General features: G+C 38.0%; 2 protein-coding genes across 4 annotated transcripts in view; one reads left to right on the forward strand and one right to left on the reverse strand.

Annotated features, from left to right (window-relative positions):
- Positions 1-714: 714 nt before the first annotated feature.
- Positions 715-5716, reverse strand: LOC101166121 (tubulin beta-6 chain). 2 transcript variants are annotated; one of them, XM_023954904.1, is made up of 4 exons: positions 5585-5716; positions 4733-4829; positions 4460-4570; positions 715-3803 (listed from the first exon to the last, which is right to left on the reverse strand). In XM_023954904.1, the coding sequence occupies exons 1-4, from the start codon at positions 5639-5641 to the stop codon at positions 2659-2661; spliced, it is 1410 nt and encodes a 469-aa protein (XP_023810672.1). In that variant the 5' UTR covers positions 5642-5716; the 3' UTR covers positions 715-2658. The 2 variants fall into 2 exon arrangements, with proteins under 2 accessions (XP_023810672.1, XP_004068744.3); XM_004068696.4 differs by having other exon boundaries at positions 4721-4829.
- A 7444-nt stretch (positions 5717-13160) lies between these two features.
- LOC101166373 (guanine nucleotide-binding protein G(s) subunit alpha) overlaps positions 13161-25650 on the forward strand; it is a 31175-nt gene continuing 18685 nt past the window's right edge. For both annotated transcript variants that reach the window (XM_011474905.4, XM_004068697.5), the window contains exons 1-4: positions 13161-14756; positions 16278-16350; positions 20353-20407; positions 20573-20692. In XM_011474905.4, coding sequence (XP_011473207.1) covers positions 14618-14756; positions 16278-16350; positions 20353-20407; positions 20573-20692 — 387 coding nt within the window. In that variant the 5' untranslated portion in view covers positions 13161-14617. The remainder of the gene's footprint in view (positions 14757-16277; positions 16351-20352; positions 20408-20572; positions 20693-25650) is intronic.

Below are 25650 nucleotides of genomic sequence, written 5' to 3' on the forward strand. Positions count from 1 at the left end.
AAACAAATACAATATTTTGCTAAGGGAATGCTGAATTTTTTTTAAGTAAAAAATTTGTTTTTATATATTCTTCTTTGATGTCCACGCTAATCATTGCACTTTCTTAAAAACAATTTGTCAGGAGCTATATGATTGTTGTGGTGAGGAGTTCAGCATACAGTGTTAAATGACAAATTACTAAGGTTGTAAATCACCAATGTCTCTCTTTTAATGTGTGTTTATCTCATTCCTTGAGGATCTATTGTGTCAAAAATCAAGAAACTTCACATTGCCTACATTATTTACATTGTGTGAACATTTAAATTTTTGATAGTTTAGATTTAAAAAAAATCTTACAATTGTAAAAAAAAAGTAAAGACTGAGTAAAAATGAATTGCTAGTCTTGTGTGTCACCTTGTGACCTGTTCCTGAAGTGGTCCTTCATGAGGTAATATGTCCTCTATCACTGTAACCGAAATCCAGACATGGTTTCTAGACCCTCTTTTAACCCAGAGAGTTTGCTCAACTTTATCACAGTGTGTTGGGGCATCTCCACATCATGTGTGCTTATCTCAAAGGCAGCGTACTTTGGTCATGTCGTGTGTAATCTTAAAGCTCCAGACTTACACGAAAGGGAGGAAACTGTGTGACAGCCTTCAGCAGTTTCACAGTTAGCATGTCAAAAACCTGCTCTTAGAGTCTTTCAACTTCACTGATGAAACTTGATGCAACTCGTGATGTTTTGTAAACTTTTATTTAATACTACCTCAGCTGTTAAAGTTGTACAAAGTACTAAAAAATGTACACATCGCAATTTTTTTGTAAAGCATTGGAATATAGAGAACAGGAAACTGAAAAAGCAACTTTGAGCATCTGGAACTTAACTTAAAATACAATTTAAAAAAAATTAAAAAAATCTCATTATGTGTTGCTTTTAGTATTTTCTGACAGAAATAAAACAGACTTTTCAAAGAGTATAGAACCAGGCAAAAAAAAGGCACATGAATATTTTACATTTGTATCATACAATCCAGCTTGTTGTGCTATATTACATAAAACACTACAAGACAAAAAAAAGGTGTAAATGTCAAAGTTTGGGACATTTATTTAGGTTGTTTATTTCCTATAAACCTGAAAAAGAAATATGGTTGCAGCATGTGTTTGAAATTGTTTTGATAGCTTTTGAATGCTAATAAAACTGCAGTTAGGAACAGAATAAATGTGACTACGAAGATGTGGGGGGGAAAAAACAACAACAAATGTACAAAAAGGTTGCTGTTGTTTTAGTGCAATAGACATGTTGCCAAAGTTATTTAAATATTCTAATAAAATACACCTGCTCTTGACATTGTGGTAATAAGCACACAAATATATCTGGACATTGAAGAGTTAAAAAGGAAAAGGCTGACTAAAGGATAGTGGCGTATTTTAGTAAAAGCAGAATCAGATCTTTTTCCATTTTGAGATGCTACTGATTATATTTAGGCTTTCATAGCATTAGCAGGAACTGACTATAGAGATTTGTCAATTTTCTAAGAACATTTTTTCCATCATGTTGTTTAGATGAGATCCACTTCTTTGCAAAATGTTTGTATACACATCAAGCCGATACAATGACCTAAAGAAGGTCTCACTTGTTACATGTGGACACCGATACCGCTGACGACTTGGATCTCATTCATGTCCTTTGCACGCACAAATGTTTCAAGTATCACAGCCCATCGAACACAGTTGGATAAAGATACTGCTGCCAGGAAGTTTAGATGTAAATAATGCACATGATGATGCAAACTGAAGGCATACTGGATGGAAAAAAACTTTGCATTAATGTGAAGCATCTGTAGGTGCTTTGGAACCAGCTCTGACCTTTCTGTGAGGAGTTTGCATGTTCTCCATATGCGTGTTTTCTCCAGGCACCAAGCCTTTCTTCACACAGTCCAAAAATATGTATTGTTGGTGAGTTGTTGTTTCTAAATAGTCCCTAGGTGTGAATGTGATTGTGATTATGTGGCCCTGTGCCTGAACTGGTGAACCATCCAGGTTGTACCCAGTCTTTGTCCAACAGTGACTGGGATAGGCTCCAGCAACACTCTGATCCCGAAAGCGATTAGGAGGTTCAGAAAATGGATGGCGGTACTTTGATATAACGTCACACTTTGTGAGGACAAAGCTAAAACATTTGCTGAAAGCCGTGTAGCACAAATTTTACTCAAATTCCAGAAGAGTATAATGCTGCGTTCACACCAAACGCAGTTTGACGGCTTGCTGTTCCGCATTAGTCCAAGGGGGAAAAAATGTAAAAAAGAATGAAATGGGAGGACCTTTTCAGGAAAAATATCATAAAGTTCAGGAGGAGGACGATCAGATTCACCTGCTGATCACGTCATCAACACGTCACGGGCCAAAGTGGAGTCCATGATCGGTTTACATAACGTATCTTTTTTAACAAAGTTCAGATACTTGAACTCTTGAACTCTTGACATGCCAGGCCACCCAAATAGTACTGCTGGCCAACACTTAAATTGTGCCTCAGGACCTCTGATCATGTCTGCACATCGACGTAACACTGAAATGGACGCCCCAGAGATACAATCGTATTCGGTGCGAACGCAGCCTAACAAATAGATTACCAACCGTGGCTAATTGACATATATATGGGTGCACATCCTGTGTTTTATCCTAATCTACAGTTTCTTGGGTTGTTTCTACCACTGTTTCCAGTTTAACCTCTGTTCGAGACTGAACCTGTCTTGTGTCTGCAGCTGAGGGTGCTTCTTCTTCTTCTTCATCTTCTGGCTCCCAGTCAAGATCAGCAGTGGCCTCTTGGTACTGCTGGTACTCTGACACCAGGTCGTTGAGGTTGCTTTCCGCCTCTGTGAACTCCATTTCATCCATACCCTCCCCCGTATACCAATGGAGAAAGGCCTTGCGCCTGAACATCAGGGAGAACTGCTCACCCACCCGGCGGAAGATCTCCTGAATGGCAGTGTTGTTGCCAATGAACGTAGACGCCATTCTAAGGCCTTTTGGCGGGATGTCACAGACTGCAACTTTGACATTATGGGGTATCCAGTCAACAAAATAGGTGCTGTTTTTCTGCTGGATTGCAAGCATTTGTTCGTCTACCTCCTTGGTTGACATCTTACCGCGGAAGATACCGGCTACTGTAAGGTAGCGGCCTCGCCTTGGATCGCAGGCCGTCATCATGTTGCGGGCGTCAAACATCTGCTGCGTGAGCTCAGGTACAGTGAGGGCTCTGTACTGTTGGCTGCCACGGGCTGTCAGAGGGGCAAAGCCTGGCATGAAGAAGTGGAGACGAGGGAAGGGCACCATGTTGACAGCCAGCTTCCTCAGGTCAGCGTTGAGCTGTCCGGGGAACCTCAGAGAGGTTGTGACCCCACTCATGGTCATGCAGACTAAGTGGTTGAGGTCCCCGTAAGTTGGTGTGGTTAGTTTTAATGTGCGGAAACAGATGTCATAAAGGGCCTCATTGTCGATGCAGAAAGTCGCGTCTGCGTTCTCTAGAAGTTGGTGTACTGAAAGCGTTGCATTGTAGGGCTCCACTACGGTGTCTGAGACTTTAGGGGATGGCATGATGCTAAAAGTGTTCATAATGCGGTCGGGGAACTCCTCTTTGATCTTGTTGATAATTAGGGTCCCCATGCCGGAGCCGGTCCCACCCCCTAGGGAGTGAACGAGCTGGAAGCCCTGCAGGCAATCGCAGCCTTCACTCTCATGCCTCACCCTGTCAACAACCTGCTCCACCAGCTCTGCTCCCTCTGTGTAATGGCCCTTGGCCCAATTGTTTCCAGCACCCGAGTTCCCTGTAAAACAAAGGTAAAGAAGGTTATGTCAGCCACAAACTGTACGAGAACTCTAAACACCTGAAAAAGAAATATAGTCAACAGTATATGTATAATTCTGTTATTTCTTGTTTTGATTGCGTTTTAATTTCTTTAGTTTTGGTTAATGCATCTTTAGATTTTTTTTTATTTCAACACAATTCTAAAAAGATTTCGGTCTTGGAAGATTTTTACACAACTTAACACTACATAAGAACAAATGAAAAATAGTAGTTTTGGGTGGATTTAAAAAATGTTGACTGGACTTTTTTTCTGTGATGGCCATTAGGGTTAATGCGTATGCTAAAGTTAGATATTCCTGTGTTGCTTTTGGCAAATCTGTTTTAATTCTTGTTAAAGTTTGGGTTTTTTATTGCTTCTGTTTGTCCAAAGCCCCTGATGTCCCCTCCAAAAAAAAAATATAGTTGATGGACAAAGGAGAGTGGGAAATTTTGTTTGAAAATAATAAAAATCAAAGATCTTGACCAATCTTTCAACTCTCTTTCAAATTTATTCCACTTTGCAGTTTCTTTATAAATTTGATTATAAATATTTGTTCATCAATAAAGAAAGTGCACATTATGTACATTTTTGTAGTATTTGTGCGTATGTTTGACTTGTCCTGTTTTGTTTCTCACCATGGATGAAGTTGTCAGGTCTGAAAAGGGCTCCGATCCGGCTTCCTCGAATGCTGTCCATGGTGCCGGGCTCCAAATCCACCAAAAGAGCCCTGGGCACATATTTACCACCTAGAATTGAGAAGATTTTTAGTACGAATTCAACTTTCTGCACATTTACTGTCTAAAATTGTAATAAAGATGGAATAAAATACTTGAAAATAACAAAAAATTGATAGAACAAGTTAACATATCTGAAAAGTACATGAACTTCTCTAATACCATAAGCCTCACTGAAGTAAACATTGATCCTTTCCAGCTGCAGGGTGCTGTCTCCTTCATAAATGCCTGTTGCATTGATCCCATGTTCTTCACTGATCACCTCCCAAAACTAGAAAAATGGAAATAATAGAAGGAAAATGTTCAGAAGGATGTTCAAATGTGTTGAAAAAAAACAAGAAGAAATGCATGAGAGTTCTCTGTTGCTATCCCATTCAAGACCTCCTAAGATCTAAACATTCCTTGCTTTCTTTTAAAGCACAGATTGTTTTGTGACTTCACAAATGTTCTTATCCCTTTATCATCTAATCCATAATTTAAAAGATTCCAGTGCAATCATGTCTCAACTTGAACTTAGAGGCAAGTGACTATCATTATCTGACACTGTTGAGATGAAGAATTGCATATTGGATGAAAAAACATAAAGCTGAAGATGACAATTTAAGCTTGTTACTGTTTTAAATATTTGGAAAGTTCCATTTTTTGCTGAAGGTCTATTGCTTCCCCTTCTTGTTTTGTGTTAGCCATGATAAAGATGATCGGCCCATGACAGTTTCATTTTGGTTCTTATCTTTTCCCTAAGTGCTTGACAGGGAACACCCTGTGTTGCTCACAGTTAGTGACACAGCAAACCAGAAAAATCTAAAGGTGCACCATAATTTAAAAAAAAGCCAAAAAAAGGGCAGTAAACTCACAGATATATCTAAACTATTTTTGGGACAAATCTATCGTTAACATGCAACCATTAGAGTACAACACAACTATTTTAATGCTGGTTATACAAAATGAATAGAATTAAAAGCAATAGTCAGAATTAGGCATTTTAAAAGTCTAATGAAAAACTCTCTATATGTAATTTTTTATTACCTTTGAGCCGATCTGGTTGCCACATTGTCCAATTTGCACATGTACTATTTCACGCATGGTGATCAGACCGCGGTCCGCACAACAGCTGGAGGTCCGAGATAGCCTCCTGTGCCTTCCTCCGCATTTTATAGGGGTCTAGAAGTGATGTCACTGAAGATACATGGGAGTTACCCCAGTGTATGGAACACACGGGACTCAATTAAAAGTTGAGTTCTTATTGCTAAAACAGAGGAAACCAACCGTCCGGAAATTGCAAAAAAGATGCAATGATTGTTGCATTTGTCTTAATTGGACATTTTTCAAAAGATGTTTGCACAAGAGCAACGTCTGTATTGTGGATTCAGAGGCTGCTGAGGTGGACCATCCAACAACCCAATATACTTGGTGAGATGATTCAGAAGACACAGGGGCAACGTCCTCAGGACAGAAAAGATCAAAATACCTTTTGGTGTAGTGTACCAAAAGTGTACTGTCATGCATTCCAGGAAGCATTTATGAAGAACAGCACATAAGATGATTTGGAGAGAACATATTATCTAAGTACATCCAAGAATTATTATTTATTTAGTTATTTATTTTGAGGGTAAAAGATGAGTTTAAAAAAGAATAACCCACACTTTTGCATTCTTGTTTACAGGAAAAAAGGGTCAAACACAAACCTTCATTTATCTTTTGTTTGGTAGGCTTGTTTGTGTCTGTAATGCACTGCCTAAAATTCACCAAACAGGTTCTGGAAAAAAAATTGAGTGGAAAAAATGAACAGAAACAGGAAGGAAGGTCAGTGCAGACAAGTGGAACGTGCCAGTGGCAGATAACAGCAGGTCCAGCCTCTGTGTGAATAGCAAAACCACTTTGCACAGTCGAAAGCATTGCCTTTCGACTGTGCAAAGACAATGCTCCCTCACCTTATGAGTGTGAGGTGGAGGAAGAGTCCCACACAAATGTTCAATACGTCATGATTGGTCACACTATAAAGTCCCTGGCATACAATGCACAAATAATGAGACTGCTCCCATCTAGAGTACCGTTGCAGGTATAACATATTTAATATGAACATTAATGTGTTTTTATTGCATCTTATATACATTTATTTTAATGAATTATCTGGAATTCACAATGAGAATCATGTCACGATTTTTTTTTACTTATTGTCATTTCAACTTTTACAAAAAGGTTGAAGAAAATAAAGTAAAAATAGTTATTTGAGATGCTGAACTTTCTTCACTTTTGTATTAAATCCAGATCATTTCAGTTGTCAAAAGGTTTGCCATCTTTTTTAAGAATGACCAATTACTACCTATTTTTTGTTTTAAAATGACTGTTTTGATTAATAAAATAAAACAAAAATGTGGGTTTGTCAATTGTCACACATTCCTTAACCCCTTCACATTGAATGCAGCCTAATCCAGGACCTCATTTAATTAATATCACCTTGACAGGAAAAAACACTAAAAAGTTTTTTTTTTTTTTAAATATAACTGGAAATACATTTAGGCAGGGACGGGTGATTCCAAATAAGTGTTATTTCCATCCTGACATTGATTACATTTTTGACAAAACGAGGATTAAATTTTAAATCAAATTTTCATGATGTTTTTTTTTTATTGTTCTTGTTTTATTAATTTTCGGAAGACGTCATTTCTCATGGTTTCTGAACTCCAACAAAATTATCAAGAAGTATTGTCTTTGTAGGAAAGGTCTTAATTCGCAAATTATGAAAATATGATATCATTTTTCTTAAAAAAAAGAAAAAGAAACACAATTTAAAACTCTGATTTTTAAAATGTGTTTTTTTCTTTTAGCTTAAATAAATATTCTCATAACAATTAGAAAAATTCCAAATATTTGGATGGTTGTTGGGTTTGGATCTAAATTTGATGACCGAGTTTGTTTATAAGCATGTTTGAGCCTGACGAGGGACACGATTGTCTGACAATATTCAAAACTTGACAAGAAAAACGGTTGTATCCAGCAAAGATGAGAAATAAGTCATTCACATATTTGTGAAGTCAAACATGTTCTTTGTCCGGTTTTGAGAAATGTAAAAAAATGAAAACTGTATTAGCTTGAGGCATTCTGAAACACAACTGCAAAGCAGACATTTCCCAGCAATTACTTGCTTACTTTTCAGTGCTTAAAAAGCCCTGTCTGTTGGCCACACAACCTTTTGTGTGATTCTATGTAATCACACTCTTTAAGAAAGTAAATCACACACAACTGAAAATAGAAAATACAAACCTGGATGAGGAAATGACCACTCAACTGTAATGTTTTCAGGTTGCACACAGTGTCTTTGCAGAGTGAACGATAAGTCTTAGTGACTAAGGCGTCCTTCTGAATAGAAGACATTGCTTCATCTGACTCTGAAAAAGGAGAGTGATGAAGACAAAGGAGCATTCCTTATGTCAAATGGTTTGACTGTGGAATATTTTTTCTGATAGCCAGAAGATCAAGAAGCAGAATTTTCTTATGCAAAATATTGGAAATAAATATAATTTTCCTGTCGATAAATTCAAGACAGCAAAAAGTGTTACTTCTAATTAGTGACTCGTGTAACTTTGTTTTGGCTGACATTGGGTTCATAAGGGATTCAGCATGTAGTTGTCACTATGTTGTTAGGTTTTTGTGTTTTGCTCTGAACCTCTTTCACTTCTCTTTTGATGCATTTCTGGAGTTTGGTATAACATGCTTGCACACTGAATGCAAAATATCTTTTAAATACAGGAAGGATCAACTGTTATTGAGAATCTTTCCCTCAATTGACAAACTGGTATTTTTTTATATTTAACAACAACCTTTCTGAATTTAGGTTTAGACTTTAGATCAGGGCTCGTCAACCTTTAACGCTAAAAGAGACATTTGGTTCAGTTTCTTACTGACCAAAATACAGCAAGAGTGGCAAAGTCACTGCTTAAAAGATATATTTTATTTATGTTATTGTGACCATTAAGCCATTTATTTAAAAAATGTACTAATTAAATATTTACAATAATTGAATCATTATAATGTTCTTTGTATAATAATGTTAACTTATTTTACTTTTCACAGCAGAACATACAGTATAAGTACATTGCAAGTAAATAAATACATAAATGCATATAAGTTCCTTTCAAAATAAAATACACCATCTGTATAAATGGACCCTCCTGCTGCAGCTGATTTACTTGAATTAAAAATGCCAGAAAGTCAAATCAAAACATGGCATTTTCCATCATTATGACTTTGGTGCACCTTTATAATTTTTGTCATTTTATTATTGAACATAAACATGGCAACATCGTTGTAGAATCCACTTTTTTGAGTGAAGATAACTGAAGGAGAAACCTCTGATCTTCTGTCCCATACCCCATCCCTGTTCGGGGGAACCGTCTGCAACGGCGGCTGTGTCCCTTGGGTGCTAGCTTCCTTGGCCCGGCGGCCCTCTCTCCACACAGGGAGAGGGATCCCTAAGTTCTCCGGCAAGACCAGGAGCCGGGGATCACATCACATCTGAGCCTGGAGGTGTCCGTGTCCCTGAGGGGTGGGTTCTGGTCCTTGCCCTTGAGCGGCGGCCTTCTCCAAATTTCCAACTGTGGGTGAGCCGGGTCGGGCCATGCTTACAACACTCCTTGTGGACCCCCACTTCCCCTGGGTGTCCTCCTCCTGGGCAGGTGTGGCTTGCCCCTATCTCGCTCTCTCCTGTACCAACACTGGGCTGGATGGGTGCGTGGGGCGGGTCTCCCCTGGGGGCCCTGGCTCGTCCTTGGGGTTGGGGGATGCTCAGAACTCCTGGGTGGTGGTGGGGTGCTCGTTTGGGGCAGTGGGTGCTCTCCTGGGGCAGTGGGTGCTCTCCTGGGGCAGGGGCCTGCGTTGGGCCCTCCGGGCGCGGCAGGGGGGCTACTCTTCTGGTTTGGCTGGAGCTTGTCCCCCTATGCCTCCCTGCTCTCTGGCATTGGGGGCCCCTGTGGTGGTCCTACTGGCTCTGGCCTGGGTGGCGGATGTGATTGCCCGGTGGGCGTTTTTCGACTATCTGCTATGCCGTATGGGTGTTGGGGGGTCCTGGCTGCCGCTGCGGCGGGGGTCTTGGTGTGGGGATGACTCATCCACCTTAGTAGAACAGAAACCCTCACTCGAGTACAGGTGCTTTCTTACCTTTGCACAAATAGTTTGCGTGATTGAATGAAATGTTTCACAATAGTTGTACTGTGTACATGTGGACATGTTTGTATGTGAACATATTTGGAGCCCATGGGTATGTTGGTAACATTTGAGTCTACATCTAAACCTGACAGTAATGATTTTAAACTTCCAGCAACTTGTTGCTTGATGATGTTTCACATGACTCCCCCCCCCCCCTTATATAATCACCCCTCTACACCCCCCCCCCCCCCCCAACATCCCTCTCTCTTCTTCCCTCCTTTTCTTTTTCGTCCGGTCCAAAAAATATAATTAATATGAATAAAGTTTAGTCTGATTTACAAAATGGGTTTATTCAAATATACACCTAGTGTGTCCAAAGATTCATTAACCCCTGTTGTAAAAGTAAAATATGTCCGACACATAAATGCCTTCAGCTCTCATCTGTTGGACAGGACAAGTTAGAAAGAAAGAAAGAAAGAATAAAATAATATGTTGAAAAAGTTTGAGGATTTTAAGCCAGTAATAGTTTAATAGTTAATAGTTTTAATTGCTTATTCATTTATTTATGCTGCTGCTGTTTCACCTCTCAAAGTTCCTGACACACTTTTAGCTGGGAATGGGTCAGTACTGCAGACAGGCAAATGTATGGGTTACCTATTTTCTTCTTTGTGTACAGGCTATAGTTTGTAATTTACTTCATAGCCCATGCATGTCTGTATTTTATATGTTTTTTTTTGTTTTTTTATGTCTTTGATCTGGAACATATGACCTACATTTCTTCATTTAAAAAAGGTTTTGGACCACAAAACCCATTTGATGCGGTCGATCCAGATGCGTCTGGGCCCAGAGAAGTCACACTGCATTTGGAAAAGATTATAATTATGTTTTATTTTTGCACAGTACAGTCTGAAGTAGTGTTTGTATGAATGCAAACGTATAATTTAGTAATGGGATTTAATGGGATTAAATATTTTGTGAAGAAATCTCTGACCTCTGCTTATTAATAGTTCTACACATTAAAATAAAACCAGAAGATCAGTTGTTAAGACAGAACTTCCTTCTGTTTCCAAATTCCTTAACTTGCTTTATGGAAGTGCATGCTCCTTCTTCACTTTCTTTGGGAAACTGTTGCACACACATCTCAAAAAATTTGAAACTGGTCAAATGAGCTGTGCTAGAATTTCTGCAGGCTTTAGGAGTCTCTGAAAGAAACTTTTAAGGTGAGACTGCTGATTATCATTTTGCTAAAAAGGGGGCGCCTCTTCCCTTCAGTTGCTCAGTTTCATGAAGCTCCGGGCAGTCATGTGATCACAGCCGGCTTCATCGGCATGTTCAAGTGGCTGCAAAGCGGAAGAGAGAAGACAGCAATCGTCACTTCAGATTAAAAGTCTTGACCCCTTCTTTGCAAAATCCCATTCGTTGCTTCTGACTTCATTAAAATGTGCTCTGGTAATGTGTTGCCTTATTTTGTGCATTAGCTGTAAAAAATCCCCGAGTGATTTGACAGGCATCTTCAAAGCCTGAAGATGACAGAACATTTGCATAAAGTATCACAAATGCAGCGATCAAAGACAATGACAATGTTTTCCTACTACTAGTTCTTTAAATTAAACTTAATTCATATTTATTGACAAAATTATTAGCTCTAAGGATGAACAGGAAACCTAACATTTTTTAACTATTAAAAATATAAGAGTTGCTTTAAAGGAAAATGAATGGATTTGATTTGGTCAATTAATTTTAAATCTGCTGCTAATATAGATGTATGTGTTGTGGTGATTGTTGTTCGTCATAGTTGAATATGGATACTTTGACTAGGGATATCTGTCAATTTGATGTTGACAAAAAAAGGAAAAAAAGGCCCATAGGGAAATATGCAGATTGTGGATAGATTGTCCATCCTTCCATTTTCTTAACCCACTGAAGGCTTTTTCAGGGTCACCAGAGTCTGTCCTGGCTGCTGTTGGGTGAAGGTGGGGAACAGCCTGAGCAGGTTACCAGCCTGTCAAAGTGCCACACATTCACACCTAAGGACAATTTAGAGGAATCAATTCACCTATGAAGCATGCTTTTGGATTGTGGAAGGAAGCCAAAGTACCCAGAGAAAACCCATGCATGCACAAGGAGAACATCCAAACCACACAGAAAGGACGTGGCTGGGATTTGAACCAGTGCTTCTCCCTGTAAGGCAAGTGTTCAAACCACTGCGCAACTGTGCGGCCCAGGTCTGACAAATGTCTACTTTTAAAATATGTTTTTAAGGTTTATAACAAGAATACAAGGTATTGTTGAAAGTTGTGGCACTGAATTTCACAGTCACAAATATTAAACTGAAAATGTTGGAGGAAAAAAAAATCAGCATTATATAAAAGTACTTCTGGTTACCATTGATCTATGTAGTATGCCATGGAAACTTCAAATGCAATTTATGAAAAGGATTAAAAACAAACATTCTAAAACTTTAATCTTACTTTTCTTAATTTTGATTTTCTATAAATGCTTTTGCTTAATCAAAGTTTAATTGGGTGGATCAAATAACATGGATATTTTGAATAAATGATTTCTGTATAATCCTGTAATTTCCCAGTTGTGAGAACAAAAACACTTCTATTCTTTTCCATTCAGATTATTAATATTCAACCTTCTCTTCTTGTATTTAATGACTATAAAGGTGTTTGCAACCTCTAGGCTCCAGAAATACGTTTTATCCCTCTATTGTGGCTGTAAAAAGAAAAATGCTAAGGCTTTAAAAAAGAAAAGGTTAGTTAAATATTTGACACAGAATCTATTTTATTTTGACAGGAACTTGAATGTGCTTTATCATAAATAAAAAAGTATTAAAAATGCGATACATATAGAAATATATATACACTATCATAATTCAATTATTGTACATATTTCAAAGTAAAACTTTATAAATAAAGGCTTCATGGCAACAAAAAAAAGCGTTTTTTCCCAGTAAATTGGGATTTTGTTGCTCTCGTTGGGTTTTGGTCAGTAAGAAACTGGACCAAATGGCCCTTTTAGTTCTAAAGGTTGCAGATCCTTGGTATATTATTCATGTCTATAGATAATAATGACTATAACATTTCATATTTATTATCGTTTTTTTTTTTTTTTTTTGCTATGGCAATAATAAAGCAATTTACCCATTGTGGGGTCTGGGTCATTCTATATCTATCTGTGCATCTTTTCTTGAATTTTTGTTAATTTAAAATGTTTATTTGTTTTTTCATATTATTTTATCAGTAAATATTTCCACAGTGTCAAACTGTATTTAAGTAAAAAAAGAGAGAGCGAGAGAGAGAAAAAAAGAAACCGTAAAACTGAGTCCCAAAATGAGGCGCGTGTTTATTCCGTTTCGCTTTATTTTGAAAGTTGCAACCGGAATCAAAGTTGGTTCCTCAGGAAAACTTGACCAAAGTACTTGGTTCCCAGGGTTCCGTGAGAGCCGTTTGCCCCACCCCACCTCTCCAGCCCTATCTATCTCAACGTAGAAGTCTTAGAGGAAAAAATAAGGGGTGAAAATAATTCAGAGAAACACCGCAAAGGGACGAATCTCACTGCCCCGAATAGCTCGTCGGAGGTGCCGTGGCCCATCGGCCCCGAGAATGACTGTCTCGCCGCTGGATCATTATCATATGAGTGATTGAAAAGCACCGCGGTATGTTCATGTATCATGCACATGTAACCCTAATCTGCCATCCAGATTCAAAGGGAATACAAAAAGCCGAGGAACTTGACAGCGGACTGTACCTGCGCCAAACGGGGGAATAACGGAGGATTTGCAGCAAGATCACCTGGATATCACGTTATTGTCAAGGACATCCAGCTGCAGCGACTAGAGCTGCCGCTGCCCGCCTGGAGAAAGAAGGTTTCTGATGTGAGGAGAAACGCAAATTAACGATACGGAGAGGAAAAAGGACGGAAAAGCAGCAAGGGGGCCTCTTTTTCTTTTCTTTTTGGGATTTGGTTACCCCCACCACCACCACCAACCCCCCTCCCGAAAAAGCAAGCACCAGCAGCATCTTTTGACAAAACAGCAAAATTCTGCGAAGACTGTTGTCACCTAACGATCAAAAGAAGGGAAACAAAAAAATATGTGAAGAAGGATTATGAAGATCGAGACAGAAACCCCGGTGTAGCCTGATGATTCTTTCACATGCCGTCATTTTAGGAGGAAATATTTCATTTTTCTTCCATGTGCTGGGGCTGGATCAAAAATAAATCCGACGCCTTTGATAATAATAATAAAAAAGGACAAATAAAAGGCTAGGGAAAATACAAGTGTGGCTGTGCGTGGAAATGGATTGAAAGATGGGCCCCAGAGGAGTCTTTTCTGAAGAATAAAATCACCGGGGGGGCGGGGGGGGTAGTATATTGAATGCGAAGGACGTTTTTCTTTTTCCTTTCTTCTTCTTTTTTTTTTTTTTTTTTTTTTTTTTTTGGAAGGGAATCGGACCGTTGACGTTCATGTGCAACGAGGAGCCGGACCTTTTCCATCCAGTCTCATGAAGTTGATGACTTCATTGCGGATTTACAGTGAAAACCATCGGAGTCGAACCTTTTCTAGAGGGCGGCATCCCGGCTCTGGTGTCCTGATCCAGTGCTGACTTAAAACAAATCAATCACCAGCAAATACCTCCACCCACCTCCAGGAAGAGACTGGCAAAAGCCTGGTGGAGGCCACCGTCTATTACCTGGCATCGCTCACATCTGGCAGCATAAATGTCACCCATTTTGAGCCAGGTGTTCTTCTGCCGGGCCAGTGCAGGAATTTAAGCTTTATTGATTGATTTAAAAAAAACAACAACATTTTCCTTCTCATCATCAACACCTCCACCACCACCCCCCACCTCCCCTTTTTCCTCCCTCCCTGCTTCCCCCTCTAACCTACACTGGGTTTTTGGGAAGATGGGCTGTCTGGGCAACAGTAAGACTGAAGACCAACGCAACGAGGAGAAGGCACAGAGGGAGGCCAACAAGAAGATTGAGAAGCAGCTCCAAAAAGACAAACAGATCTACCGGGCAACTCACCGGCTACTACTGTTAGGTAGGTGTTTGTAGGTCTTCTGGTGACAAGTGATGCAAGCGATGGAGGTCACTACGCCCCCACCTCAGTGTCTTGACTCAGGTCTTTTAGAGGGGGGAAAGCTTAATTGCAGAACATGTGCACTCTAAAAAAGAATACATCAGCTGAACAAAAAAAAAATGTAACGCAACGCTTTCCATTAGTCATTTTATGTTAGGTAAACTTCTAATGAAATTAAGTTCAACTAACAACTTCAGTTGAGTTGCGAGAATTAGATTTCTTTTTACAGTCTAGAGTTTTTTATGTGGACCACTGATTTAAATACATAGTTTAAACTCATTTGTTTTTAAAAAGAAAGGATTTTTATGCTGTATTCAATTTCTTACAATAATGATGAAATCAAGTTTGTAAGTTGACACTTCTTATAATGAAGCGAACAGGCAGGGAGGCAGAGGCTGAGAGGCCACTCATTTAAGGTGGTGGTGGTGGTCGCAGACTGGATCCTGCATGCCTTCGCCTTGACCCAGGTGTCAGACAGTCGCCCTTTCATATACAACAACCCACCCCAGCGCTGCTTCACCAAGCCATTAAACTCCTAACCCTCTAAATCTCAAATTAGGATTACCATTAGGGATTACTGGCTTCTCCTGAATGCTCGTCGGGGTCACTCTAACCCGAAAGGGATCCGAGATTTCAGCACTTGCTCTCTGCCTCTAAATAGCAGGCGCGTTGTCTGGCCAGTTAGTGTTTGGGGATGGTGGGATGCTATTCATAGCCTGCTCGGATGAAATGAAAACTACTTTTCAAGACAGAAACATTTGGACTTCTTTTTTTGTTTTAAATCTTTCATAGTAGATTACACTTTCTTAACAGTTTTTAGACTGGTATGCCTAATGCTGAAATCCTAATATAGTATAAATGAGCTTTTATTTGGACGCAATTATGAATTTGTAAATTTCTTTTTAACTCATTCTAGCTGGTTTGGAGCGGATTTTCGGAAGGCTGCCACACACATTTAAGACTTTGTGAAATGTGTGTAAAAAAAACAGTTGCTGCTATTTAGTTCAAAAGTTAACTTGTTTGTTAGTGGACATAGGAAAAAACATTGGAGTTTAACCTGAAACTCTGACCCAATTTAGGACTAAGGATCCCTGATCCGTCCATTAAAATGTTTTTTTTTTTTTGTTATTTAATGCAGTTTTTATCATTTAAAACTAAACAAAAAGAGTTATTTTCATTGGAAAATATAACTAAAAGCTTTTTTTTGTGCCGGAAAATTAGATTTATTTTAAAGGCAAAAAATTGTGATTTTTTGAAATTTTGAACAAATATTGAATTTCTGAGTAAATATTGATTTAATTTTCAGGATTTGGTTCTTTTTTTTATCCGTTTATACATTATTTCCTGCAATTTAAGGGAAACAATCCTAAAGGTCTTGGACATTTAGTGATCCATCCTGGATTTCGTGGTTATCTTTTGATGCAGGTTTGGACTCGAGATGTTTTAATGGCCGCTCCTTTCTCCCCTTTTTTTTGGTTTTAGGGGCCGGCGAGTCTGGGAAAAGTACGATAGTCAAACAGATGCGAATATTGCACGTGAACGGATTCAACGCAGAGTAAGTGTGGCTCCTGTCTCTTTGGTTTGGGTCTGCACACATCTGAAACTTGTCCTCACAGCACCGTCCGTCCACCAGGGATGGAAACGGGTCCTCAGGTCCTCCCTGAGGATAGAAACCACCAACTTCTGGCTTTTTAAAAACAGCATTTTGAGACAAAACTGTGCTTCCAATATCAATGAATCTATCAAGACTGGTCAGAATTTTAAATAGTTTACACATTTCTGGAGAAATGAGTCGTTTGTGGACAAAAAATATTTTTCTTTTATTGCTTTTAATGTGAAAATTATATGTTTTCATTCACTTTATCTTAGTTTATTCTAATAATTTAGGTTTAGATGTTTTGTTCAAAAATAAAAAGTTTTTTTTTAACTATTTCACCTTTTCCACTTTTTTCACTTTGTGGAATTTGGCCACATGAAGCAATGATTAAAAACTTTATTGCATAAAAATCTTTATTTCATAAATCAGCGTCCTGTCAGCTGTTTCTGCTTCTCTGGTTTCAAAAGGATGTGATTTTTACTTAAATGTAAAAATTTCTTTCGTTTTGACCACTGTTTGCTGAATAAGTAACAAAAAATGTAACAGATGAAACGAAAACAACTAACTGCCCTCTTTTGGGGAACACAATACTTTAAAAACTCCCAAATAGTTTTTTTAGTGTCTCTAAAATGTGTGACTTTCAGCCAATGCATTAAAATTGTCCTTTACGGCTATTAAACACAGTTTATTTTAGGAAAATGTCTAACTGTGGAACGGTAAAAAAACGTTCCTTTTCAAAATGTTCAAAGGTTTTATCTTTGTCAGATTTGCATTTAAAAAAAATACCCCCCCCCTGGGGGGGTCAAAACAGCCACCCTTTCTTATAAATTCTCCTAAAACTGGATCCCAAGATGATGCAATGGAAACCAAAGTCACATTTTTCTATTCTGGATCATCCGTTTCCTAGAATGGGTTTTTGGGGTCGGCACGGCGTCATGTGTTTATTTTTGGGTGGCGTCCAGACGCCCCGGTGCGATGACAAACCTGCAGTCAGTCAGCTGTGACTCCCAGTTGAATTTAGTTCCAGGGTTCGTTTTCCCCTTTGGGATCCTGCAGGCTTCCGATCGGGATGCGGGGCAGTGCCAGTCAAAAGGAAGGTGCTGCTGCTGCTGAGTGAGGTGGTAACGAAGCAGAGATGCTTGAGCAGAGCAGGATGACTCTGCTGGAAAAGAGGCCACTGTTTGTTATTTTTGTTTGTGGAGTTCCAGATGTAAGAGATTAGGAGACACCAGCAGGGAGTCTCTCTTCACTGGACAAAAACACTGACCCCTGACCGTTTTTCTACTTTTGGCAACCTTCATTTAAAACTGGATCACAATGGAACTGTGACTTCATTTAATCTGTTGAGTGTCTACACTAATTTACAAAATAAATATCTATTTTGAGCTATAATGACCACTGATAGGAGTGAAGGGCTTCATGATCTCATGAACTATAAATAATCATCAGTTCTGACTTAAAGTTTGTTTTCAGCATATTCTGGTGGCATTTTTCTGGTGATGGAGGGCATTAATAAATAAAATTAAGATTAAAATAGCATTTTTGAGTATTTCCATTCTGATGCATCCACTAGTATACGACTAGATCCGTGTACATCTTTATTTTTCTCCCCTGAGTTGATATCTGGCTCAAAACATTATGGCTGGATAGCTCCGATATTGCTTGCCATTCTTGTTGCAACCATAAAGTTTGGTTGGGGGTTGTGAGGGGGTGTAAACTAGCGGGAGAGAGTCTTAACAGAGGGGTGATGGGAAGTGAAGGAAGGCTTGCTCCACAACAACAGTCCTGTCCACAACTTGGAGGTGACTTTCCTAAGAACTACTGCCGCTCTGCAGAAACTATCTCCTACAAGACGACATGTTTTTTGATGAAAACTGATTCATCATAATAAAAGACCACTTGGAACGCTTTGAAAATAGATGAATAGATGATCAGAGTGGGACTTTAAATCAAAGAAATGTGTTTTTTCTCCTACTGATTCCTATTTCCCAACCTCTGTAATGTTAAAATTACTTGTGTATAATCAATTGATTTAGGAATTGTAATTTGGTAGTGAAGGAACTAAGAAGGACGCTTACGCCTATAATTCATTTATTGGCCTCAGAGACAAAAATACCAACTCTAAAAGTCAATCCAACACTCAAAACTCTTTTCTGAGTCCAGGTCTTTTTTCATCTTGGATTATTCCACGGCCTTTTTGAGAAAAAACAAAATCTGTTGACCCCCCCCCCCATCTGTCAACCAAATTCAAAGGCATCAATAGATAAAAAGATACTTTATAGGTTTGGCACAAGACCGGAAAGCTTGGAAGACCCTTGTTTTTTTGGTCGGCTCTACGCACTGGGAAGGGGCATCGCCCCCCCCCGCAAGAGCCTTGATTGACTGATTATAGGTTTAGGTAGTCATATGACCTACTTTAGTTGGAGACACAGTAGTTGTAAATTCAGGACTGAAGCAACCCCAGATCATGAAACTTCCCCCGCAGGTTTGTATGTCAGGCACTCGGCATGATGGATTCGTCATTCTATTAATTTTTTCGTTGTTGCAATCTTCCCACTAGACTCAGGTTATGTTGCAGCAATGACAAGGAAGTACGTTAAAAGATTTGACTTTCTCAGTTACTCTGATTAGTGTCATTTGTTGTAGCTGCACAGCCGTTTAGAATTCTTTGGATTGCTCATTTGGAAATAGATGCAATCTTACACATACGTTCTGTTGTGGATTTATTTCATGAGACATTTGAGTGCAGCCATTTGTTTTTTTTTTCATCAGCAGTGATTACCCATAACCTTTCCAAGCTCCGTTTTAATTTAGGAATTTTACACACAAACTTTCCCTCTAAAAATAGCAAAACAAACCAAATCTTAACATTGGGGCTAAGAAATATAAACTGCATCCACTGCTGCTTGGTATTTCATGAACATAGCAATTACTCTGCTAATCTTTAAAGCCATAAATGCCCCTTTTTTTCGGTTCATTTTGATGAATGTGTTAAGTTATGGTGTTTATTATTTAAAAAAGCCCCATAAAAGCAAAATGTCATATGACACAACCGACCCCGCTAACAGAGCAACCACAACCCTCCAAAACCCCCACTGCAACCGTCCAAGATGCCGGGAGTGGGAATCGTTTTCCAGAAATCAGCTGCTGCAAAGTCGCACACACAAATGGGTTAATCTGTGATTTTAACCCTTACACCATTTTTGTTGTTGATATTTAGCTAAAACACAATTGATTGACAGGAGTTTCAGCAGCCTAACAGCAGACCAATTATTTGACCTTGTAAAAATAGAAATATATTTGCAAATGGCAGGATAAAACCCAATTTCCAATAACTAAACTTTGTTCTTTTTGTCTGAATTTTTGATGCAATTGCAGAAAAGCTGGAGGGTTTTGTACGGATGCAGAAATGTTGATCACAACGTGAGGTCAAAAGAAGCAGGGTGTCATTGCGTTTAGTAAAACTTGAAGTTCCTGTGTCATTTTGAAATTAAACCAAACTCTCCTGTTTTCATTTGAAGCCAGAAGGCACACAAAATTCTGAAGTTTTGCTCTCATTACGTGAGAAAAAAGGATGTTTGTTTATCAACCACAAAACCCACATCAGGTACTTATATGCTCAGAAAAGGTACTTTTATTTTACAAAGATTCCCCTTAAAACCTGCTGGCACCAGTTAAAAATAAGAAAACCAACAACAATTCCTTACTTCTATTATTTTTTTAAATAATTTCAACCTTTTATGTGAACTGTTTCATGGAGCTGTAATGCACAGGTTGAATTTTAAGCCAACAAAAAAAAAAAAAAGCTTTTGTCACCATTTAATTTTCAGCACCATCTAAGGAAAGGAATTTATTCCTGTAAAAACATGTTAACTTCTGTCGTCGATGATGCTAATTTATTGCTGTCTTACATAGAAATAACTGAACTGTTCTTTTTTTCTCTCTTTTTGCTTCCCTCAGGGAGAAAAAACAGAAAATTCATGATATTAAAAATAACATAAAAGAAGCGATAGAGGTAAGAAATTCGTCTCTGTAGTTTAATTGATCCAGTGTTTGTTTTTTGTACACTGTGTTTGGTCATGATGGTGGTTGGGATTCAGGGTTATATATTGTTTTGTCATGAAGTTATATAACTATTAAATGTAGTGTTGTTGTTTTTTTCTTTGCTCTCTCCATCCAGACGATTGTAGCCGCCATGACTACACTCACGCCTCCATGCCAGCTAGCCTGTCCTGCAAACCGCTTCCGGATCGACTACGTCCTCAACCAAGCAAGCCAAAAGGATTTTGACTTTCCTAAAGTAAGTCTCTCCATATCCTCCGACACGTGTGGACATTTTTATAGGAAAGCTTCTATCAGCTGAAGGAAATCATGTGAGAGCAGGGGGGGTGTTATTAGGGCATATAGGACTCATTTGTCAATAAAAAAATGTGTTTTATATAAAAAAAAACCTGCTGGTACCAGTAAAAAACAAAAAACACAACCATTATTTCTTTTTTTTATTTGGAAATAATTTTGACATTTTCAATTAATTCTTTCAATTAAACATATTTTTATTAATTAAAAAAAGTTTGTTAAATGAAAAACAGGGCAAATATCCTTTGTTTTCTCTAATATTGACTTTTATAAGGTTAATATATTTTTGAAAAATCTAAAATCTCTTTATATCTTAACATAGACTCTTAAATATTGCAAGTTTTGCACAAAGGTTCTCCATCAGATAAACAGCTGATCAGGATTACTGCGAGCAAGAAAAAAAACATCACTTTGTGATATTTTTATTTTTATTTCATTGAGAGATTACTGTGTGACTGCAGCAGTACTTTAACATTTCTGAACACCTGATGTGTTGTGTATATGAAGTAGCTGCACTTTTTATTTCTTTTCATTTTTGATATTGTTTTTAAAAACTATGCAGATGTGCTTTGGGGCATGAAGATTTAAACTTTTTTTTTTAAACTCGATGTTTGGGATGTACTGGATTACTTAAACTTGAAATTCAGCACATTAATTCTTATTTTGACCAAGAAAAAGAATAAACCCATTAAAAAGTTTACATACTTGAAAATTAACCTGTCAGGTTAAGATGATATTTAATCTACAGTTTTGATCCAGCGCTACTTTTTTTACGAAATATTTACTGGCAAATCCGAATTCTTGCACCAATGACTTGCATCAAATTTACTTTTCTTTATTGTATAACATTTTTTTACTTTAACGCTAAGAAAAAAATGAAAGCTTTTTGATTATTTTCAGTTTTTTAGCAGTCATTGTCGGATAAAAATGTGTGGAGGCTGCTGTCGGTTACGGAGTGCCTCTTGGAGCTCAGAGCTTTGGTAATTAGCAGGTGGTCTTCCGCTTGGGATCCTGACAATTGAATGAGTCGTACCTGAGAGGACTACACAGCCTATTAGCACTGATTATCTGTAATAAACCTAAATATGTCCTGAGGGATCAGTCTCACAGAAACATGGAGGCATCCCCCTGAGCTGCAGGCACCTTCTGGCGACCTGTGGGGCCGCTGCCTCGGCCCCCACCTCTACACCACATAGTAATGAGTTTTCCTACTGAAATCCCATTACTCAAAAATCAGTATTTACAGTACTTATGAAAGCAAAATGATAGGTGAATAATTTCATTCAGTATTTCATACAGATAATCCATTCCCATTCTGCTTTTTATACCCGCTGTTCAGGTTTGAAAGAAAGAGTTAAGCTACATTCCCACCTGAACAGTGGGTATAAGAGATCACTTTTAATTCAAACTCTATGCAAACATGCTCAAATGTATGTTTCAGGCTTCCACCTTCAAGACTCTTGCATGCATGTGAGGCTACACACTTTATTAAGGCCGTCTTTCATGTTTTGGAGGAATCATCTGTGCAGGAGCCGACAGAGCTTATTGTTCATAAAAAAAAAAAAAAAATAAAAAAATAAACACTGGTTCAGAGATGAATCTTCTTTGTTTGTGTCGTAGTCGCAATCAGACAAGACAAACCCCAAAACACTGGAACATCTGCTGGAAAAGGAAGAAACTTTAACATGAATATATTTAAAAAGAAGGTGAAGAACCCAAAAAAATGTAACTGATTTTTTACCCATAACTGTCAGAATGGAAGCTAAAAAATCAGACACTAACTTTAAAGGTGCGACGGATAAATACAAAAAAACCCAGAAAGGGTCCCTAAAAGTGATTTTTTTTTTTTTTATAATAAATGTAAATCCACTGTTTATTAGTAGCGTCCTTGTATCATTAGACAGCCAGCTGCTCAATATTTTGCATTGTTTTTATTCAAAACTCATATTTGGAGTAAAGGTTTTTATTTGTTAAATATAGCTTTCTTTTATTTTGAAGTCAAAGACTCTTCTTCTGTTCTTTTCTCTGACTGCAAAAAAAAAAATTTCCACATTTTTTAGGTAACTTTGTTAGCTTGGGGGTTCCTATTTAGGGGTCGGTGCAAGCTCTCTAAGAAAGTAGCGTTTGTAATTTTAACATGTAACCGAGCGACTTGACACGAGTCCAGATTGAATAGGATGCGGGGGAAAATTCAGTAGTTTTCCAAAATAAATCTTTCAGAATCAGATTATAAATAAAACAAAAAAAATGTAGGTCAGTACCACCTATCCCACGGACCGGTACCGGTCTTGGGTTTGGGGACCACTCATGTAAGTGTGAAACATGCTGCTTTGCTCCCTACTGTTGTAAATACTCGACCAGTTAAAAATCAGTCTTGCTTAAATTCTCATCAGAACTCTGGCTTCAGAAAATTTTTAGGAAAAGTTCTGGTCGTTCAATCTTAAGGTAGTAAATCAACACCAGGATTCACTTCTTCACATCAGACAGGAGGATCCGACCAGAAGGCTGAGCAAACTTGACTTATGTATGAGTTAAAAGACGTGCCCTGGTCTAAACTCAATAGTGTTGGAGGCTGAAGAAATGCGACCTAAACTCTGACAACATCCAACAAGGCTGCTTTTTTAAAGTTGTTGCTTTAGATCAGGGGTGCTCACACTTTTTTAGCATGTGAGCTACTTTTGATATGACAATGTCTTAAAGATGTACCTATATATGTGCATGTGTGTGGTGTGTGTGTGTGTATATATGTATGCAATGCACTTAGTGATGTTAAGTCATTAATAAAAAGGAATATATCTATCTAAAATGTATATAAATGGTCAGAATGCTCTTAATTGTAATTTAATTAAATTCATTTCTGACAAAATACCTTTAAAGCTCACAGGAAGTCCAAAAGGTTTTTAGATGCATATCAGCAAATCCTAAACTAAAATAACTTTAAAATCATGAAATACCTACTTAAATCGAACTGCAGATTCTTTTTGAGTAAAGACGTTAAGCCAATGATTAACTGGGCTGTCGTTATGTGGGAGTTTCCTTTTTCCATCACGTTGACCCGATTGTTTCTAACATCTAGGTTTTGACATTTCCAGCTGAGCTTCCAGAGATGACGTTTGTGTGTAAGCAAAACAAAAACGTCTCGTGGCGGCGATGCCTCTGCTACGTCATGGCAAATGCTCTGAGGTGGATTCCAACGCTCTTGCTAAAGATTGTGCAAGACTCGAGGACACAAGAAATAATAATTTAGCAAAAGAAAAAAGTTCCCACAAGTTCTTCTGCACCTTCCTTTCCGCTTCACCTTGCCTCTGGGCTGACTGGAAACCAGTAGGACTGGTTGGCACTGCTGGCAGCAGAGGAGGAAGAGAGAAAAACAAAACAACCTGCGCTGAATATCTGTTGAATTTTCTGATTTTTTTTTTTTTGTAGATGGAATTAGGAATCACAGGATGATTCAGCTGAAGCCTTGTTTTCTCTCAAGAGTCTTAGGAATTATGTTATTATCCCATTTTCACTCAGAGTGTACCATTACTTGAATTTATTTTGCACAACCAGCAGGAAACACAGACCAGGAAATCTGGTGTCAAGTTAAATCAAATCTATGATTTGATTTTCTGTGCAGCAGAATTCTCTGGATTTTATTTTCCATTACCCAAAACAAACATCCTATATTATTGTCTTTTAGTTTTATTATTGATTAATATTAATTAGGGTATCACATGCAATATTTTTTTTAATACTTTTAACTATAAGAACCACTTTTTAGGTGAAAACTTTTCAGGTCATTTTATTACTTTTTTACACTTCTTACATGACCTTTTGGTTCCGCGGGAGGCGGTTTAGCTCGTGCTGGTTTGCGGCGCCTACCGTCCGTGAAACCAGGGTTCGACTCCGGGCTGCTCCCTGTTCCCTTCTCTACCTCTGTGCCGGTCCCAAGCCCGGTTGCTTTGAGAGGGTTGCGTCAGGAAGGGCATCCGGCGTAAAACATTGCCAAGTTTACCATGCGACTCGTTCGCTGTGGCGACCCCTGATGGCAAAAGCCGAAAGAGAAACAACAACATAAACTTTTGGATCCAAAACTCTATTTAAAAAAACATTCTGTTGAAATCTTGTAACTTTACAGAACTTTACAAAGATTGATTTTTTTTTGGCCAGTTTAAAAATATATTATTAAAATATGATAAAAGAAAAGAAAAAATTGAAGCTAACCTAGCAGACATTTTTGACGTAAAAACTAGAGGCTTAGTTCTTTTGTTGTCTAAAACAGTAAAGATTTCTAATATTTACTATTCAGGTAAAAATGTAAATATAGGTCTGACCGATACCCCAACGTAGTTTTATACATCTGTTCAAGTACACTATTTTTAAAATACAATATTAGCTTTTTAGGTGATGCAAAACATTTGTACCATTTTTTGGTACATGGATTGACCACTACATGTTTTATGTAATTCAAGAGCCATCAAAAATAAATTCTAAAACAAGGCTATTATAAAAGTATGCAATTGCTATGTGATTTTAGCATATTTCCTGCTGTTATGAATTAGTAAAAGTCTTGTGATTATGTTGATTTTTCCTTTAATGGTCAGTGAGCACAGAATACCCTTAATAAAAATAAAAAATGCAATATAAATGAAACTAAAATATGTAGATTGTTGCTGTTTTTTGTTTTCGATGACTTGGCTGTGATGTTGGGAAGTGCGTCTCTCTTTAATCATTAAAACACACAACCAAACCAATATTTTTCATTATATATTTGTATGAAAAGCCCCAAAAGCATATCTTACTACTTTTATTGCCTTTTACATGAGAAATATTTTTTATACCAAACATTTCATGACTTTTATTGAAATTTAAGTTTTTGTTGTATGATCTCAGTCGGTTTTTAATCTTTTTCACTGCTTG

The sequence above is a fragment of the Oryzias latipes genome, chromosome 5 (assembly GCF_053564925.1).
Source record: "Oryzias latipes strain Hd-rR chromosome 5, Olatipes_Hd-rR_3.1".
Taxonomy (NCBI): Eukaryota; Metazoa; Chordata; class Actinopteri; order Beloniformes; family Adrianichthyidae; genus Oryzias; species Oryzias latipes.